Here is a 20,388-nt window from a genome sequence, read left to right on the forward strand (position 1 = left end):
TTGCAAGTGCTTTTAACTTACCTCTAGACCCCGCACTAGATAGAAACTCACAATGCCCTTACTGACGCAAAAAGTCACATAAAGCACTCAAACCTACGCAAGGAGTTCAATTTGATTAATACCTGGAGAACACAGAATCCTACAGAAAAGGACTATATTTTCTACTCATTCCCCCGTAATTCATACTCATCCATTGATCACCTTCTCATATCTGGAAATTACATAAATAAGATCAATCAGATTACTACTGAACCAAGGGAGATATCAGATTACTCTTGCATCACCTTCTCCACTACTGACCAGGCACCTCCCACAAAAAACTTCTTTAATGCAGAAACTATCTCGTCGGGAAAAATGTAAGCAATTCATTGAAGAGGACATTAGAAACTTTAATGAAAACACAGTAGGTGATGCTTCTGACCTTATACGGTGGGAGGCATTAAAAACCCAGAGTGGTGATCCTCAAAATAAGAGCAGTCATGAATAAGGAGGCTAATAATAATCTACAAAAATTAGATAAAGAAATTACATCCAGAGATGACCTAATTCCAAATAAAATAGTGAATAAGAAATAATAGTATAATAAAAATACTAAGTACCAGAGCTGGGTTAAGGATTACCAAACAAAAACGTACTCAGAGTATGTGATTCCAATAAAGCTGGGAAGACTAGCATCATATTTGAAATTCAAACTCTAGAAATGCACAATTAATGCATTAAAAGATTTGAACGGCTCCGTACACACCAACCTAAACAAAATAGCAGGTATATGTACAGAGTTTTACCAAAAGTTATATGATAAAAACAGTACGTTGGATCACTCAAAATGCCAAAGCTACTTGGATGAATGTAATCTGCCCACACTAACAGAACAAGATTAGAACTCAATTAATGGTCCAATAACTACCCAAGAAATTGTAGAAACAATAAAAGACTTAAAAAGGGGAAGGCACCATGCCCTGACTGGTACAATGCCATATTTAAAAAAAAAATCTCCACTCCTTTATTGAACCGGTTTAATCATTTTGCTGACACAGGAAAAATTACAGGTACCCCAGCAGAAGCAATCATCACAGTGATACCAAAAGAAGGCAAAGACCCTTTGCAGCCCAAAAATTACAGACCAATTTCGTCGATAAACTTGGATTGTAAAATCTATGCCACGATAGTAGATAACCGCCTGCTAAAACATATTTCCAAACTCACAGATGCCTCACCAGTGGGTTTTCTAAAACACAGACTCTCCAGGGACAATAAGAAAATCATGAACCACACTCTACAGAAAGCCAAATTAACAGAATCTCCCACAGATGCTATCGCACTGGATGCCAAAAAAGCATTTCACAAAGTTGACTGGTCAAACTTAAAAGCAATATTAGAGAAATGCAACTTAGGAGAGGCGCTAATTCGCATGATCATGGCATGGCGCTCTAACACAAACCAAGTGCCAAAGTAAGAGCAGAAGGCACTATCCACTCCCCGTTCGACCTAAAGCAAGGCACGAAACAAGGCTGTCCACTCTCATCCTCATTGTTCCTACTACCAATAGAACCCTTCTTATACCACCTAAAGGAAAACAGACATATTACGCCTCCAATTTCGCAATACCACAGTCAAAATTACTGCATACCCAGATGACGTACTGATCTTCTCCGAGAACGACAACACGGCCATACCGGACTTAATGTCCGGTATACAAAGATACTCTGAGATTTCAGGATATACACTCAAAGACAAAACTGAGGTTAAGCTTCTTAATAACATCGGTAACAAAGAAATCATCGGAAACTCGGGATTGACATGGCAACCAGTTTGCATCTAATACTCAGGATTAGAATTCAACAAGGTCCTAATGACTATACTGCAGACTAATGAAAATACCCTTATTAAAACAAATCACACATTACTAGATGGCTGGTCACCTCAAATTCTTGTCCTGTGGGAAAGAGCCGAAACGTTAAAAATGAGGATTTAGCCATTGATGAACTAACTTATCAGCATGCTCCCAATGACCCTGTCTAAAGACTTTCTAAACAAAATAGACAAAAAAAATTGATTCTTTCCTCTGGCAAGGGAAGAAACAGACTAATCTCTTAAGAAACTTCAATTGGCTGAAGAGAAAGGGGGATTAGGCCTATCCAACTTCAGAAATTATCAAACAGCATACCTTTGCAAAGAGGGCTCTCTACTGGTTGGTAAATGCCCTAGAATATCTACCAACATGGGCAAATATAGAAAAATCATTGCTAACCAAGATCCCCCTTCCCACAATCTTAACGCATAACACCTGCCCCCTACACTCTAAATATATCAAACAGAGCACAAACCATGCCCTTCTGTCATTAGATTGTCAATTGCATATAAAAATTATCAAGTGCAACTTGACCTCCCCATGTATAACCGAAACCTTAAAAATAGAAGGACAAATGACATACTGGCAAAAATGGTCAAATAATGGTATCAACTTGGTCAAAGACATCTTTGTGGACAACTTACCCCAACCTTTCTCTAGCTTGCAAACACGTTTTAGTATAGAAAATCTGGACTTCTATAAATTCTGGAAATTACAGGCTCAGTTAACAAAATATTCAATACATCCTATAAACGCCTCGATTCTTGTGCGGATGGGTCATGTATTTTAATAAGGACACACTGTATCTAAAATATATAAACTACTACTCCCTAACCTGTGTAAGTCCCATGTCCGTAACTAGCTAAAATGCAATCAGAACTAAATACCAGAAATATAGATTTTGACTCGAGAAGTATACATAAAACCCCTTTTTCAAACAAGATCTCACCTTGGCTATCACAAGCAAAATATATGATAATTTATAGGGCATACTAGACATCATCTAGAATTTAAAAACTCAATCTTAGTCAAAGCCTGACTTGCTGGAATTGCAATCTACACGAGGGAGATTTAGCCCATACGTTATACTATTGCCACAATATACAAAACTACGGGACACGATATTTTGCTGTATAAAAAAACCCTTTTAACATTGAGCTTACCAGAGAATTCTTCTATATACTCCTGGACTATCTAGACCCTCAACTACAAAATGAAAATGATCGCTATCTCTGGGACCGAATGCTTACACTTGCATGTAAACTAATTCTTAACAGGAAAAACTTGAAGCCAGTCTCAAGGTGTGGCAAGAATGGATCCGCTTTCTTAGAGGCGCTGATAATCTCTCTACAACTATCCAAGGGATGTGGAATTCCTATAGCCTGACGCCCAGGACATATTGTTTGGGGTCAGGGTCAACATGTTTTCAAGTGTATTTTGTCCTTGGGACAAGTAGGCCCAACCCCCCTGCAGCACAAACCCTTTGGGTGCCAGTTTGCAGTACCACATTATGGATCAGGGAAGGGCACTGTCTGCAGTTAAGGTAATATTTTTGTCTAGGTTAATGCTGTTCAAACTTGCATTTATGGATCATTTAATAAAAGCATTTATTATTAGGGTGAGCGCTTTGAGTAAATGTTGTAAGCTCCGACTGCACAATTGACAGTGGTTCCAGTTTTCAAAGTTTAGCAATATGAGGCTACGTATAATGCTCCCAGAACGCGCTCTGATTTGATGCAAATATTTGCAGAAGCTTGAAAGTAAGATTGATGATCCTTTGATTTCAAAATCAAATGTTCATAAAAAATCAAAGCAGGAAAAAAAACATTCTGCTAAACTACTGTAAAATTCCAGGTACCATTTCTTTGCAGCATCATTTAGTAACATGTGTTGATGCATGCTAGTATTTCCCAAAAATATTAACAATGGAGAACCAGTGTAATCAGTTTCAAAAAGATTATGGGAAACAAAAATAAACAAGTATTGGCAAAACCAGTAGGTGTGAAATTGGTGGTCAGCTTTTTAGTTTTGTGAATGTGTGACTTGTTTTGGCATGGTTTTTGTAAAACCTTATTGGTGTGGGAGCTGCCGGGCCCTCGCCCTTATAACAAACATTGGCAAAAGCAAAAATAGTTTTTTGGTGTCAAAAAGCCCACACTGACATAGATAGTAGTTATTGGCACTGAACAAAACTACTTTGAGTGAATCTATAGTTTTTGTGAATTCCCAAGAATTTAGAGTCGTAGGCCAAGAAATAGTACTCCTAGAAAATATTTGTGAACTGCATTTTAGCATGAGCAAAAAAGTATGTGTAAATTTGCTCAATCGAAAATCTTAGTGTTTACAAGTTCACTTTCCCTACAACCACTTTTTTCCCCCCAACTCTGGAAGAAGGTTTACGTCTGTCTTTGTCAGGAGTAAATTCCAACATTTCTCAATATGGGAAAATATTAGAGAAGAGTTGTTGAAACCCCTTAAAACATGCAGGTTAGTAGGTTGCACAGACTCAAAAGGCCATTCTAGCCCTGGAATGTTTGCTTACCACGACCTTCAGCCCCAGTATGTAGATCTGCGGAAACTTGGCAAAGTAAGGGGATTGCAAGTATTCAAACACTACTATGGTATGAGCCCTGACATAATCAGAGAGGCTATATCAGAGCTCTTCTATAATGAGATTGATGCCATAATTTGCCGCTGCACTATATGTCACCAAAGGGGCAAGTGGATTTTGTTACAGGACAAATCGATTTAAGAAGCAACCTGCCCCATGGACAAGTAGATACTTTATTAAATTCCACACCCCTGTATCCCAATGGTGACTTCAACTTAGACTGATGTGGGATTCACTTGATGCCACTTCCTTCAACTATGAACCTCCCTGCAAGCACTTGACACCCATACTATGCTTCCTGGGGTAGAGTTACAATTGTACGATAAAAAGTCCACCCTGAGGCATAGCTCAACTAGTAAACCATTACAAGCTCATGTCGCTTAACTAGTGCTGACAAATGTTTCCTTTAACTCAGCTATAAGTTCTCCTTTTCTTTCATTACTCGCATCACATATTTAACAACGACATGCTACACAATCTACACTAGTCTATGTTTCTATCAGACAAAAGGTGGAGTACGGAGCAATGGTGAGATATATGTTGTCTATGTTATATTTGCCTCGCTATGTCGTGACACAGGATATACACATGAACATGTTAACGGGACAAGAGTATGTTGCAATGAATTACTGTATGGTTCCTACTCGCATCATATCTGAATAGTATGTAAACCAAAGCACAACTACCCTCCACCTTATCCTCTGTACCTCCTTCTCATGAGCATGTATGGCTATTGGGAACCTTGTTTTATTCTTTTGCAGAATACTTTATATTATTTGTCCTTTTGTACTTCTGTTTCCTTCTTCAGAAACTTCAGAAACGTCATTCCTCTTCATTTACTAGGTGCGTTCTTGGGCACCGAACCTAGGCTTCTCCAACTTAACAAAAAGCATGCATCAGGTTATGGTTCATCACAGACCAGACCTTAATGTGAGTTCTATTTAAATAGTGTACATTGTGTCATTGGTAAACTCCTACAGTACTAGCACACAATCTAGAGCTGCAAGAGAAAGAGCTGTAAGAGGCAATTATGTAAGTGGCACAAAAGGCTTAGTGTCTAAGTTGAGTTTTGTTTTTACATACTTGCAGTGACAGAAAGGAACCTAATTTCTAAGCCAAAGAAGTATAGCTAACCTTGTTTTAATAATCGCAGGATATTCCAATTGATTATCAGTCGTATACCCAGTATACATTTTGCAGCATTGTGGCTTTTACATCTTTACACTTTAATCCCAAGCTGCTAACGTGAGGTCACCAACATTCAGACTGGATTACTATCAGAACATGAAAGTTATTAGTGAAGACATGCAGACATTGGAGTAAGTGATAGAACATCTATGGCAGCATTCATACAGGACTGACCAGCCCAGTAAACTCCTTTTACAGCTGTGTGAGATTGTAGTTGCATGTACTGTGGAGAATGTTATGGTATTCACAAAAGTTGACTATCATGATCCATTAATGTACATTTAATGTTGACCAGTTAGCGAAGGACAGCGGAGTCTGTCATACATACAGAATAGCTAGTTTAAATATAGAAAATGTGGGCAACATGCATTTTGTTTACCAATTATCAAAAGCGTTAATAAAAGTGATCTTGAAAGAAACACCTGTGACACCCCTCCGCCCCCCATTGTTCCAAGTTCTACTTTTTAAGGGATTACGTCAGCCAAACGTTTCAAGGCTAGGATGAGAAAAAGGAGTACCAGAAGACTCCCACTCACACAGACATCAAATATAAATTACAATACAAAGTTTAATACAGCAATGGTGAAAAAAATGCACCAAGGCCACAGAAACAATAAACTGCTTTATTAAAAGCAGAACTTACTACAATTACGACACGGGTTCAACGCTTTTGAAAGTATTTGACTGTGGATGGAACAAGGGATGAACAGGACCAGATATTAATCCTTTATATTGTCCGCAAGGGTTTTATTATGCTGCTAAGCAGCTTTTCACCAATTGCAGAATCACACCAAGGTCACAGTGTTTGCTCACCTCCAATAGTGCTTTCTTGAAATTCATGAAACTGGCCCTTCACAAATCGCAACACTAGACTTGACTTGCCAACTGCGGACTCTCCCAGGAGCACTAGTTTAAACTGGCAAATTTTATTCCCTGTGTTCGGCCCGTTAGGTCTTGACGCTCCTCCTCGATTAGCCATGTCGTAATGTGACAGCTGGTCTCTTCCAGAAAAATGAATAAAGATCTAGCCAGAATTCCAATTTTATCTGGATCCTTTCTTCTGCTGTTGTTTACCTACAAATTCAAAACAAAAAAACAACATTTGAGCATGACAAAATGACAGAAATATCAGCATATACAAATATTGTGGTAAGAAAAGAAAAAATTGAGATTTAGGAACAAATGTTATCACAATCATAAAATAATTAAATTTGTTATATGCAGTAATGGGCTCTTTTCTCTTTTCCTATCTTTCCACATCTATCACCTATCCCTAGAGAGTGCACACTGGAACACTAAACAAAGTACTAAGACAGGTAGACGATCGGAAGACAACCAGACAAACCGCCAGTCTAGACAGAATGAAAGATGACACACAACTCAGACCACAATCTAACGACTGACATCAAGATAGTGTCAATGAACGCTAAGGGGCTCAACCACCCAGTAAAGAGGAGGAAGGTCCTAGACCACCTGGCCAAGCTTAAAAGTGACATCTATGTCCTGCAGGAGACAAGACTAGAGGAGGAAGACATTGACCGCCTAAAGGCCAGCTGGATAGGTCAGGTAATAGGGTCACCCGCAAAGAACAAAAAAAACGGGGTCATAACAATACTTAGCAAAAGGTCGAAACTCACACTAGCGAAGTCAAAAAAGGACACAGAGGGCAGATTACTAGTCACCAGCCTGCTCAGAGGTGAGGAACCCATACATGTGGCAAACATCTACGGCCCCAACACCGAAAATAAGGCATTCTGGGAACAGACCAGCAAGGAACTGGGAACACTGCCACTAGGAGAGCTCCTAATAGTAGCCGGATACATGAATCAGGTACTGGACCCAGCCTTAGACAGACATCCACAAAGACACAGCCAGACCACACAGAAAGGTAACACACTACGGAACCTATGCACAAAACTAAGGCTCGGAGACCCATGGAGACTACAAAACCCAGACCAGAGAGAGTACACCTTCTACTCGACTCCACACAACTCCTACAGTAGAATTGACTATATCCTCATGTCAGATACACACACGCACCTCATAGATCACACAGAGATAGGCCCAAGGACCATCTCAGACCATTCTCATATCTGCCTAACACTGACAGGCAAACACAATGAACGCCCGACACGAAGATGGAGATTTGACGACGACCTACTCAAAAACACGAACAACAGTACTGAAATAGAACTAGCCATAAAAGAATACCTCTCCAACAATGACAGCCCAGACATAGACAGGGAGATCCTGTGGGATGCACTGAAAGCCGCGGCGAGGGGTACGATAATTAGCATCAAAGGGAGACAGAACAGGGAAAGAGGCAAAAAGATAACCGACCTAGAGCGGGAAATCAAGATACTAGAATCAGGACACATAGCCAATTTAGAGGACAGGAACACACTCACGGCCCTAACAAAGAAAAAATACGAACTGAACAAGATCCTTAGCGAGAGGGCGGGGACCTGGGTCAACAAATACAAAGCAATAAACTTATGCTCTGCCAATAGAGCAGGGAAGGCTCTGGCGTCTTACCTCAAAGGCAAACAGAGACAACACACAATAGCAGCTGTCAGGGACAGGGCAAACAAATCACAGACGACGAACAAAGGAATACTTGACACCTTCAAAGACTTCTACGCGCAGCTCTACAAGGAAGACGACACACTAAGCGTAGATGGGGGCAAAAAACTGCTGGAACACATCACAACCCCAGAATTGACGGAAGCCCAAAGGGAGAGGCTTGACGCAGAAATAACAAGTGAAGAGATAGAAAGAGCAGCCAAAAGCTTAAAAGATAACAAAGCACCAGGGCCAGACGGGTTCACAGCCAAGTTCTACAAACACTTTATCACCACACTCAGGCCAACGATGACATCAGTGTTCACAAGCTGTGTACACAAAGGGCGCATGACCCAATCGATGGCAGAAGCCAACATCATTGTAATCCCTAAGGAAGGCAAAGACGCGCAACACCCCAAAAACTACAGGCCAATCTCACTCATAAATGTAGATTGCAAAATATATGCCAAGATTCTAGCAACCAGACTTAACTCATACCTACCCTCCCTCATACACTGCGCTCAAGTGGGATACCAGAAGAACAGGATGTCCCACGACAACACAAGACTACTCTGTCACGTAATCAACCACGCAGCCAAAAGCAACAATGCGGCGGTCATGATCGCCCTTGATGCAGAAAAAGCTTTTGACAGAGTATCATGGCCGTACCTAAACCAATGCATGCAAAAATTCGGCTTAGGCCACAACTATAGGAAGATGGTAATGGCCCTATACAACGAGCCCAAAGCCCGCGTAGTAGTGAACGGAGGCACGTCAGAGCTGCTAGATCTTAAACGAGGAACCAGACAGGGATGCCCGCTCTCACCAGCCCTTTTCCTAATGGCTATAGAAACCCTACTCAACATGATACGAGCAAACCCTGACATAAAAGGGATACCCATAGAGGGAGAGACCTTCAAGCTAGCAGCATACGCTGACGATGTCCTCATTGTAACAGAAGACCCAGACAGATCCATCGCAGCCCTAATGGACACTATAGATCAATACGCCCAGGTATCAGGATATAAATTGAATAGAGAGAAATCAAAGTGCAAACCATTGAACATCCACACCAACAAGACAATGCTGGGGTCCTCTGGACTGACCTGGCAGAGGAAAGCCATCAAATACCTAGGCCTCCTTTTCAAAAGAGACCTGCGCACCACATTAGACCAGAACAAACAAGCTATCCTAAACAAAATCAAGGAGAAGCTCGAGGGATGGTCACCCAAATTCACTACATGGTGGGGGAGGATAGAAACAATCAAAATGATGGTCACCCCAATGGTTAACTACATGCTCAACATGCTACCACTAACCAACACAGCAGACTTTCTCAAGAAGTTGGACAAGCTAATCAACACATTCCTATGGAGAGGAAAGAAACCCAGAATTAGCCTTCAAAAACTCTGACTGCCCAAAACACTAGGAAGTCTTAACTTAACAAATTTTCAACTATTTCAAACAGCCTGCATAGCAAAACAAGGCCTGTACCGGCTAACTCCGAAGATTGACTACACCCCGGCCTGGCTCTCTCTAGAAAGGAGACTGTTAGGCGGGATGGAACCCGTAGCCTTGCTCACGGCAACGAAGCACCCTGCAATAAAACAAAACCCAATACTAAGAAACACAAGACTAGCCCTACTAAGAATAGATAAGCTACTAGACACCAGCATCAGACAAACCCAACTAGAATCCCTTTGGCACAACCCTAGAATAAAACACAGGAACAACACACTAGACATGCACACATGGTACCGACACGGCATTACCACAGTAAGCCAGCTACAGCACAAGGGAACTCAAGCCACATTCGACACACTCAAAGAGCAACATAGGTTTGACAGCGCAGAGCTCTATAACTTCCTAAAAATAAGAGTAGCAATCACCAAAGCTAACATAAACAAGCTCACTCCCTCAATACTACAGTACGCCACCAGCCTAAACATAATAGGACACCAAGTGGCACACATGTACAAAGCCCTGAGCCCCAAGACTTCTAAACTAAACAACAAAATCACAGCACATTGGGGAACTGTGGCGGGGAGGGAGCTCAGCGACAAGGAGAGGGCCGACCTCTGGTCCTCCACATCAAGAAGGAAGGTGACAACAACACTAGATCAGACAAAATTCTGGCTGATACACAAGGCCTACTGGACCCCAGCCAGACTAGCCTCCATGGGTATCCGGGAAAACGACTCCTGCTGGAACTGCAATAAGCAGAAAGGAGATCTGGCACACCTCCTCTTCCACTGCACCAAGGCCAGAAAATTATGGGACTCAGTAAACACACTAATAAACGACGTTACAGGAGCCACTCTAACACTTGACTTTCACCATCTGGCACTGGGGTACACCGATCCCTCCATAACATCCGAAACAGACAGGGACCTGATTGACCTCCTGCTCACAGCGGCGGTCAAGACGGTATTGACCAATTGGAAAGACACAGCGAAAGCCACCTTCAAAGCCTGGTTCAACTGGGTCATATTCCTGCGGGGAGCAGACACTATAACAACCAACAGCTTACCGAACTCAGGGAAGAAAAGCGAAATGTGGCTCTCGCTGGACAACTACCTGTCCTCACACAAGCCACCCTGAACGTTAGGGGGACAACCGGGATAGAAGCCCAGAGCCAGAAAAGGCATCACTAAATAGACTACTTAGATCACCTACTCTGTGACAAACTGTGCCTCTTTACTATCTCTACTCTCTATATCTCTACACCTCTCTCTCCGCGCCACCAGGGGAGCGAAAAGACAATCGGACAGTCTGCAAGGGGGAATGGGGAATACCGAAAGAAACGGAAAGAAGAAGCAAGAATGAAAATGGACAAATAGCTGCAAGACACTGCCTACCCCCCCTCCCCCCGGGGGCCTCTTCCTGGTCTTTTTTCCCCTGCTTTCAGTTATCTCCCATGTATATCCTCTGCACCATGTAAATATAATTTTCAATAAAAAAAATGTACTGAAATATATGCAGTAATGGGGATGGTGGTGAATAGATCACATTGGCCTATAGAAAATGAAAGGGTCGTGAAAATTCTTTTTTCGAAACTTTCGAACTTATGAAAAGGATTAGGTCAGCGATCTTTATTTTTGCAGTACAGGTCTTCAGATTTTCCAGCAAGCTTGCAACAGGGAAGCACGGACAAACAGGGATCAGTAAAGTGGTACTGGGAGGGGACGTTGCCCTCCAGCTTGCTTCATTCCTCTTTAATATTGCACTTCTGGTGCTTTAGGACATTTTACCACCATTTCATCTGCAACTGTCAGGGGGATCTTGCCTTGTGAACCCGGACTAGGGTTGCACTTGGCCAATAAGTTGGTGTCCCTAGCTTGCTGCCTACCTCTGCATGATAAAACTGTAAAGCTAGATAAGTCAAATGTTTTTTTTCTTTGTCCACATTCCCCTCACACTGCAGTACACCCATAATTCGCCCATAACCTGGAAACTAAGGTCAAAAGAAAATAACTTTCAAGTCCTCAAGCGAGGAGCAAGTGTAGTTACTTCCTTACCCCTTCTTCTACTTGCAGTTCATTCTGCATGGTCAGAAGCTGATGGGTCTCTTTCAAGCAGTGAGTAAATAAGATAGAAAGGTATCCTCATTATAGAGTCTGGAACTCTTACCACAGAAAGGAAATGAACCCGGTTGCCCAAAAAAAGATCAAGCATGCAAAGTGTACAACCCAAAGACCAATTGTTCCAGTGTCAGCCAAGATCAACTTCTCTAAAATCCCTATCCAATCTTTAATTGCATTTCTTAATGCCTTCCTAATGCCCATTTATCAATGCCTTAAAGGCGCACAAGCAATTACCAGTTCCGCTATAGCAATGTTGCTAGTTACAAAATAAATGTGTATTTTGTGTGGGGTTGTGCCCTTGTGCTGCGGTGATCATGCCCTTCATATCGTAAACAGGCACGTTTTCCTGCCCAGAGTACCCTAATGACTGTGAAACTGGTATGTTGATTTTTGCTTTCACCCTGGTGTCATGTTAATCCCTTGCATGCTCGTGACGGTCAGAAGCAGTCAAGCGTCACGGTGGGCGTGTGCGGAGGACGGCCCCATGCCGTCCGAATCCCACCCACTAATTAAAACCCCCGCACAGCACGGAAATTCGCACCGCACACAAGGGGTTCATCTAGCATGTACACAGACGCCTAGACCTGTCCCTGTTAATGTGAGGGTCACAACTTGTTCTGTGACCTGCATGAGCGCATCAAGCCCACAAGGCACCAGGGCTTTTTTTTCTCAATATACGTAGGGGTGTGGGCTGTCCAGAATGGGTATGCCAATGCCACCCTCCCCCCAAAAACAAATTGCCACAGTCTGTCTCCCCCACCCCCAAGAGGCAGATACCTCACTTGTGTGGGTGAGGCAAGGGCCTGTGACTGGGAACAGCCAAAAACATAGGGATTAAGGGTATAGCACATAGAATTCTAAGCGCTACATTTGAAAAGTTTTTTTAGCCAATTCTGCTTGGACACCCACACAAGTGAGGTATCATTTTACTCGCGAGATTGAGGGGGAACGCTGTGGGGTAGGACAATTGTGCCGGCACAGAGATTCCACGCAAAAATATGTGGAAAATGTATTTTTTCCAGCTAAATTTGAGGTTTGCAGGGGATTCTGGTTAGGAAAACATTGGGGGATCCACGGAAGCCATACCTCACTGGAGTTTTCAGAAATGTGTGGGTTTGGTAGTTTTTCAAAAATGTACAGGTTTGCTAGGCTTCCCTAGGTGCCGGCAGAGCAAGGGTTCAAAATCTACCGCTAGGCACTTTGCAAAAAAGGGAAAATTTTCACTGTAAAAAATGAAGTGTGTCCACGTTGCGTTTTGGGCCGTTTCCTGCCACACAAGTGAGGTACCATTTTTATAAGGAGACTTAGGGTAACAGAATTGTAGAGCAACTGTTATTACCTATTGATTTTTGATGCATTTCTGCCTTCCAAATGAAAGACTGTGTAAAAAAGGAAGTCACTTTGAAAAATGTCCTCATTCTCATGCTTGTATGGGTACTCACAATTTCAGAAATGTGAAAATAGATGCGGTTTCTAAACTATATTTCGTTCCAATATCAGAATTACTTAGGTGTCTTTCATTCCAATTTTTCACTATATATATTTTCCCAAATCAATTGCTATATACCGGGTACATAATAAAAGAACATTGTAAGACTCTGCTCAGTTATTGGCTCTGGGTTCGTCGGGTTCTTGGTGATCCTACAAGTCCTTTATATCCCCAGAACCAGAAAGGTCCAGCTGATGTAAAGGTATATTGCTTTCAAACATCTGTCACAATTAGAAGAAGTTACAGGTGAAAACGTTGGCACAAACTGCCGTTTTTTTGTAACTTTTCAATTTTTCCTATTTTCAACTGTTAGTTTCTATAAGGAATCTTTGAAGGATCTACACAAATGACCCCTTGCTGAATTCAGAATGTTGTCCACTTTTCTAAAATGTATAGCTTTCCAGGATCCATTATTCCTTTCATACCCATTTCTACAATTAACTAGAAGAAGGTTGAAAGCACAAAAATAGGCTACGTCCCAGTAAAATACAAAAAAACTGTGTAAAAAATGTTGGTTTTCTGACCAAAGTCTGTCAGTCCCTGAAAGCTGGAAAAATTGTCATTTCAGCCCCACAAACTCTTTGTTGATACCATTTGCAGCGAAAAAGCGAGACACTTTCATTTGCAGCACTTTCCCCCATTTTTCCCCCCAAACTTTTTGGGCTATATTTTGGCTAATTTCTGGGACCCCTCCAGGGGACTCCACAAACCCTGGGCACCTTTAGAAGCCCCATGATGTTGGAAGAAAAAGACGCAAAGTTGGCATGGATACCTTATGTGGTCAAAAAGTTACAGGGGCCTATGAGCAAACTACCCCAAATAGCCAAAGAAAGGCTTAGCACAGGGAGGGAAAAGGCCTAGCAGCGAAGGGGTTAAGTTCCCTATTTTCAACAAGCATTTGCAAAGCAATAGGTCTCGCATTTGCAAGAGTTTAACCTATTGGAATTGGAATTGACAATGTCTTATTTACGTTTTAAAAACCAACACATAAATAAAAGGCATTGCCATTTACAATGCCAATGGTTCAAAGTCTAACAACTGCGAGACCTATTGCATTGCAAAATCTGTCCACCCCAGCTGTCAACGCGTATTTACAAAACAAGCTCCTGGCATGGGAGGGGAAATGCGGCTCGGGAGCAAATGGTAACGAGCGCGTGAATGGGAATAGCGGTCGTGGGAGGTGGGAGGGGAAGTCGGAGAGTGCGAAGTGCAGGCGGGGGGCGGGAGCGGAGCCTTTGAAGTGTGTGAAGCTCTCGGCAGGCAGGCGGAGCGTTCACGAGACCACATGCACTTCTTGTTTGTAGTGGCTCGGCTTCCTCTTCAGAAAGAATCCAAAGGCAGCTTTGCAAACACTTGGACTCTCTCAGCTGAGGTCTTAGAGTGAGAGGCATGACGTTTAAACTGCCCACTTCTAATTCCAAATGTTTGTGGAAAAATATTTTTTGCTTCTGTGCTCAGAATAGCGCCTATGTGGTGTGAAGCGCTATTTACAACACTCCCCCGATCGCTGAGGCAGAGTGGATAAGTGAGTCATCTGCCATTACCCTAGCCTGGACATTATTGATGATTGAGGAGGGGTATGCACATATGTACTACCGCTGGGTTGTGATTTGGTCCGCCCAGATTAGCACTGCACCACTGTAATCGGTGAGCTGTACTTACAGCACCGCCACTTTAAAACAATATCTTCTCTTTGTCTGGTGCAGCAGCATCGTTTTAAAGTGCTCCGTTCTAGCTCTCTGCTGCAACCGGCAAGCAGTCTCTCTTCAATTGCGCTTCCTCTTCAAACCCGATGTCGTTTCCTGACAGTGCACACATATCACGCTTGTGAAACAGGCATAAGGCTGATCAGGGAGCTTATGTGGGACGATGGCGCGATTAAGAAGAACAAGACTGCACTGAAAGTGTAAGCGCAACGACGACGAGGCAGCGCTGGAGAGTGTCAGCTCCGATCGTCAATGCAGCACTTGAATGAATAAGGCATCCCTTTGAAGTGAAGCTCTTTGCGCGCTGGAGAAGCGTGAGCCTGGTGGGGGGCGGCGGGATGCCAGTGAGTGGGAGGGAACGGGCCAAGCGCGCGCTCGAGAAGTCACGGATGAGCAAGGCTGTGTTTGCGCGCGATTAAGGGAAAGGAGAACTGAAAATAATTTAAGACATTGCGCGGCCTGGCAGATGCCAGCTGTAAAGTAAAAAAAAGGTTTTTCTTTCGAATTCTTTTGTTTTGCATCAATCGGGGCACTGGAGGATTAGCTTTCAGCATGTTAAAGTAAAGGGACGAGGCCACGATTAGGGGAATGGATGCACGCTTGTGAAACAGGCATAAGGCTGATCAGGGAGCTGATGTGGGACGATGGCGCGATTAAGAAGAACAAGACTGCACTGAAAGTGTAAGCGCAACGACGACGAGGCAGCGCTGGAGAGTGTCAGCTCCGATCGTCAACGCAGCACTTGAATGAATAAGGCATGCCTTTGAAGTGAAGCTCTTGGCGCGCTGGAGAAGCGTGAGCCTGGTGGGGGGGCGGCGGGATGCCAGTGAGTGGGAGGGAACGGGCCAAGGGCGCGCTCGAGAAGTCACGGATGAGCAAGGCTGTGTTTGCGCGCGATTAAGGGAAAGGACAGCTGAAAATAATTTAAGACATTGCGCGGCCTGGCAGATGCCAGCTGTAAAGTAAAAAAAAGGTTTTTCTTTCGAATTATTTTGTTTTGCATCAATTTGGCGGAGTGAATGCGAGCGAGCGAGGAGGGAAGCCGGATGGGGGTGGGAGAGCCTGGGGAGTGAATTCGAGCGAGCGAGGAGGGAAGCCGGGTGGGAGAGCCTGGGGAGTGAATTCGAGCGAGCGAGGAGGGAAGCCGGGTGGGGGTGGGAGAGCCTGGGGAGTGAATTCGAGCGAGCGAGGAGGGAAGCCGATTAAGAAGAACAAGACTGCACTGAAAGTGTAAGCGCAACGACGACGAGGCAGCGCTGGGGAGTGTCAGCTCCGATGCGGGAGAGCCAAGGCTTCTGGCGGGGGGAGAAAGGAGGGGCAGCGGAATGGGGAGGAGAAGTGTGGCAGGCAGATGTGCGGCCTGGTGAGGGGGCGGGAATGCGAGCCTGTTGGGGGCAGGCGGATTAGGGAGATGCTCGTGCGGTCACGTGACCCGCTTTGTGGCCACGTGACCTCACATGCACTGTGAAGAAACGCCAGTGGTTTCACTAGCCGATCAAGCACTATAATTCTCCCCCATTTCCCATTGCTTCGCAATGGAAAAGGACGAGACCTAAAAACGTGCAAAAACACACACAGTAACGTTTGGGCTCAGCTTGTTCTATTTCTGTGATATTGAGAAACATGCTGAGAAAAAGAGTTTTGGTAGATGCATTCCCATGAATCCCATTAACAAGGTGGAAACAGCAGGCTTTATTCGTTAAATGTCAATACAGTACATTAATAGCATTGGGAAACCCCTTCTCTATTGTTCCAAATAAATAATAAAGTGTAGGATGTAGTCGGGCACGGCGCACGGCGCTGCAGGACTTGCCTCAGGTTTTCTCTCATACTATTCACTCGCCCACACTGTTAACTCACCCACTGTTAGCGCATACCTTGTGTACACAACAGACCCGCCCATGTTTAACACTCAGGCAATGCACAGTATATCATGCAGCAAGAATACCATGATTACATGGTGGATTTACAGTTAATCGTCCACAGCAGCCGTTACATCAAGGCTTATAGATCTCTCACGCTCTGGCATATTTCCATGCCCAGAAACTGCCCTGGTCATCGCCCCCACCTCCTTACCATCCAGTCCTCCACAATGAACTACTGTAGGCTACTACATCCCCTCCCTGTCCACCATCATTCCATGCCGTGCATCCTGGTAGAGTGATAACAGTTGATAGAGAGCATCCCAACAGTAAGGCCTTGCCCACCACCATAGTCCTCCCGTACGTTTACATGCCTCCTGGATCCATCGTCAAATTTTTTTATCACCCACAATGGCGGATTCTCTCAAGAAACCAGGTTACAATCAACAATGCCACCGGCATTTTAACCCGCACTAAGTCAAGTGCCTTGCCTCCTAGTTCTGCATGCAGGTTTGTTCACATTTAACACAATGCACACCCAGAACCTTTATGTTCAGAAAGGATTTGATCACTGTCCGCGCAACAGTGGTGGAAAAAAAAAAGAAATTGTCCGATATGCAAGATAGAGGGAAGCCAAGGTTCTCCAATATGTACTGCACGGTCGACACCAATATTAAAGAGAAAGGGAGAAAGTAGAAAACACAGATGACAGCACCTGAGGGTAAAATAAAAATTATAACCTGGAATGTAATCAGGCTGAGAGTAGGGAGAAGACGACAATTTTTTTTTAATCTCTTAAATTAATTAATTGCGAAGTTATAATCTTATAAGAGACTCTCCTTTTAAAATCAGAGTGGCCAGAAATAATAAAGCATGAAAAATGGGTTGAAACTTACGTTTGCACAAATCAGACATGCTGTAATAAAGGCGTAGCAATAATAGTCAAAAAATCCTCAAAGATAAATATTCTGGAAGAGCACGCTGACTCAAAAGGAAGGTGGGCAGCTGCTAAGATTAAACTAGAGCAAAAAAATGTTTCTGGACGGAGATTTTATTATATTATTAGATCCAATAAATGATATCCGCCCGGCAGAGCCTCTAGCCTAGAATGAGGGAATGGATGAATACATTTAAAGAAGATCTGGGTCTAGTAGATATTTGGAAGAGCAAAGAGATCATAATAATAGATTTGCCTATATAAATCAAAAATATGGCCATGTGTCAAGAATATATTTGTTTCTTGATAGATAAATTATTAAGCAAACATGTAACAAAAGTACAACATGTACCAGCCCACTTATCCGACATCTCCTTAGTTCAAATAGAACTGATCCAAAGCTGTGCACAGGGCGAGATTAGATGGACATTAGATCGCATACGCCTGGCTGAAGAACAGGTCATAGAGAAGTTGAAGGTTATGACTGAGGAATATTTTCAAATCAATGCTAACGGAGACGTTTCAACACAAGTAGTGAAGGACACTTATAAAGCGGTTCTTAGAGGAACTCGGGTCAATTTAGCAGCAAACAGAAACAGGGAAATCAGGCATACAATAAGAAAATTTGAGTTAGAAATATTAGAACAATATAAAATCTATGAAACCGTAACCTCTGAAATAGAACAAAAAGAAGCAAAAGAGGAAATCTCCAAAAAGAAATAGGATTTATTTAACTATTTGGAGGGAAGGGTAAGAAAAAGATGGGAAGCTAGCAGATTGACAAATTATGCATACCGGGAAAAGAGTGGGAAACTCCTAGCATGGAAATTAAAAACTAATACCAATAGGAATAAAATTATGACAGTATATAGCGACCTGACAGGTGAAAAGGTAGAGAGTAGGACAGAAATAGAAGATGCTTTTAAAGACTTTTTTCAATCCCTGTATGAGGAGGACTTAGGACCCTCAAGTGACGAAATAGATCTCTATCTGAGAGAATCAATGGTTCCAAAGTTAGGGATGGATTTCAATGAATCTTTAAAAGCAGAAATTACCATCGAAGAAGTATTAAATGTGTTAAAAGTCAAAAAAGGGAAAACCGCAGGTCCAGATGCCATCCCAAATGAAGTATATGTAGTCTTAAAAGAAATAACACCCAGACTAGTGGGCCTATTTAACATTATTTATCTGGAAGGCTTAGCCCTTCCGAAATCCTGGAATAATGCCACCATCAGCCTTATTCTAAAACCGGGAAAAGATACCCTTAAGTGTGAGTCATACAGACCAATATCCCTCCTAAACTGTGATTACAACATTTTTACCCAAATATTGGCTGCACAAGTAGGAAATATCACGGGCAAACTCATTAATTTGGATCAAAAAGGCTTTATAAGAGGGAGACAATTACAAGACCGTACACACAAACTTATTGTAGCTATTGATGTTGCCACTCAAGAAAAGATACCATTAGTAGTTCTCACCTTTGACGCGGCCAAAGCGTTTGACTGTGTTAATTGGTTATTCTTGTAGAAGGCTATAAAACACTATGGACTAGGAGGAAACTTTTTAAGGGCAATAAGGATCATATACACAGCTCCAGTAGCAAAAATACTTATAAATGGTGGCTTATCTAAAGAAATCCAGATTAAAAGAGGGACAAGACAGGACTGTCCCCATGTACCCTCACCTTTTTAAGTCGAAGCCTAGCTTAAGACTGCGCACACGCACAGTCTCGCTGGCGAGATCTTATGATCTGAGGAGCTTTCTCTAGCTGACTTTAAGCCCCGCCCCTCTTTCCCATTGGCCGGCGTCACAGTTAATGCTAAACGGTGGCTGGCTATTGGGAAAAGCTTGTAGTGACGTACAGTTTTCTCTATTTCTGCCGTCCCACTTGGACGGACTGCCCTGACTTCCTGCTGGCGTAAAGGTTGGTTAACTTTATGGGGCGAAACTGATGGCCCCATAAAGAAGATAATCAACCTTTTACGCCAGCAGGAAGTCAAACCAAGTGGGACGGCAGAAAAAAGAGAAAAGAGTATAATTCAAAGTTATCCGTAGTCTGCCATTGCCTAGTTTGTCCAGCTTGCAGGTAGTGATTACTGCCCAGTTTTAGGAGAAACAATGTGTCCAAACCTTCACGTTATGTGGTTTTAGCCAACGTATTGTACTTTCTACAACGGGATTATTCCACCTCTTTAAATAAAAGTCCAAGATAGCGTTTCTATTTCAGTAACGTTACCCGACTTAGATGGATCCCACCTTATTAACCAGACCACTATAAAATGGCGTATCAAACATTCGCTTCCGTTCTTGTTTCCATCTACGTCATGGGTGAGCGACCCAAAAAGTGCGGTGTGGCTAGACTTCAACCCGCTTCGGAATCAGAGAGGTAAGAGCATGCTGTGTGTGGTCTTGTCCTGCTTGGCCTTGAATCTGTTGCTTTTGCGTTTGGGGCCTTGAGCGAAACGGCGATAGTAGCTCAAGGCCACGGACAAAGGAGTTTGAGCAACGGTGGAATGGGGAAGATGAACAAACTACCTGAAAGGTAAGTTCAGTTTAACCCGTCGGGACAGGTGAGGGGCACGATGTACAGGAAT

General features: G+C 43.0%; 1 protein-coding gene across 1 annotated transcript in view; it reads right to left on the reverse strand.

Annotated features, from left to right (window-relative positions):
• RAB5A (RAB5A, member RAS oncogene family) overlaps positions 1-20,388 on the reverse strand; it is a 148,681-nt gene that overhangs the window by 97,121 nt on the left and 31,172 nt on the right. Inside the window, exon 2 of the mRNA XM_078663998.1 lies at positions 6,465-6,725. Coding sequence (XP_078520124.1) covers positions 6,465-6,630 — 166 coding nt within the window. The 5' untranslated portion in view covers positions 6,631-6,725. The remainder of the gene's footprint in view (positions 1-6,464; positions 6,726-20,388) is intronic.

This window comes from Lissotriton helveticus, chromosome 10 (genome assembly GCF_964261635.1).
Source record: "Lissotriton helveticus chromosome 10, aLisHel1.1, whole genome shotgun sequence".
In the NCBI taxonomy this organism is placed as follows: domain Eukaryota; kingdom Metazoa; phylum Chordata; class Amphibia; order Caudata; family Salamandridae; genus Lissotriton; species Lissotriton helveticus.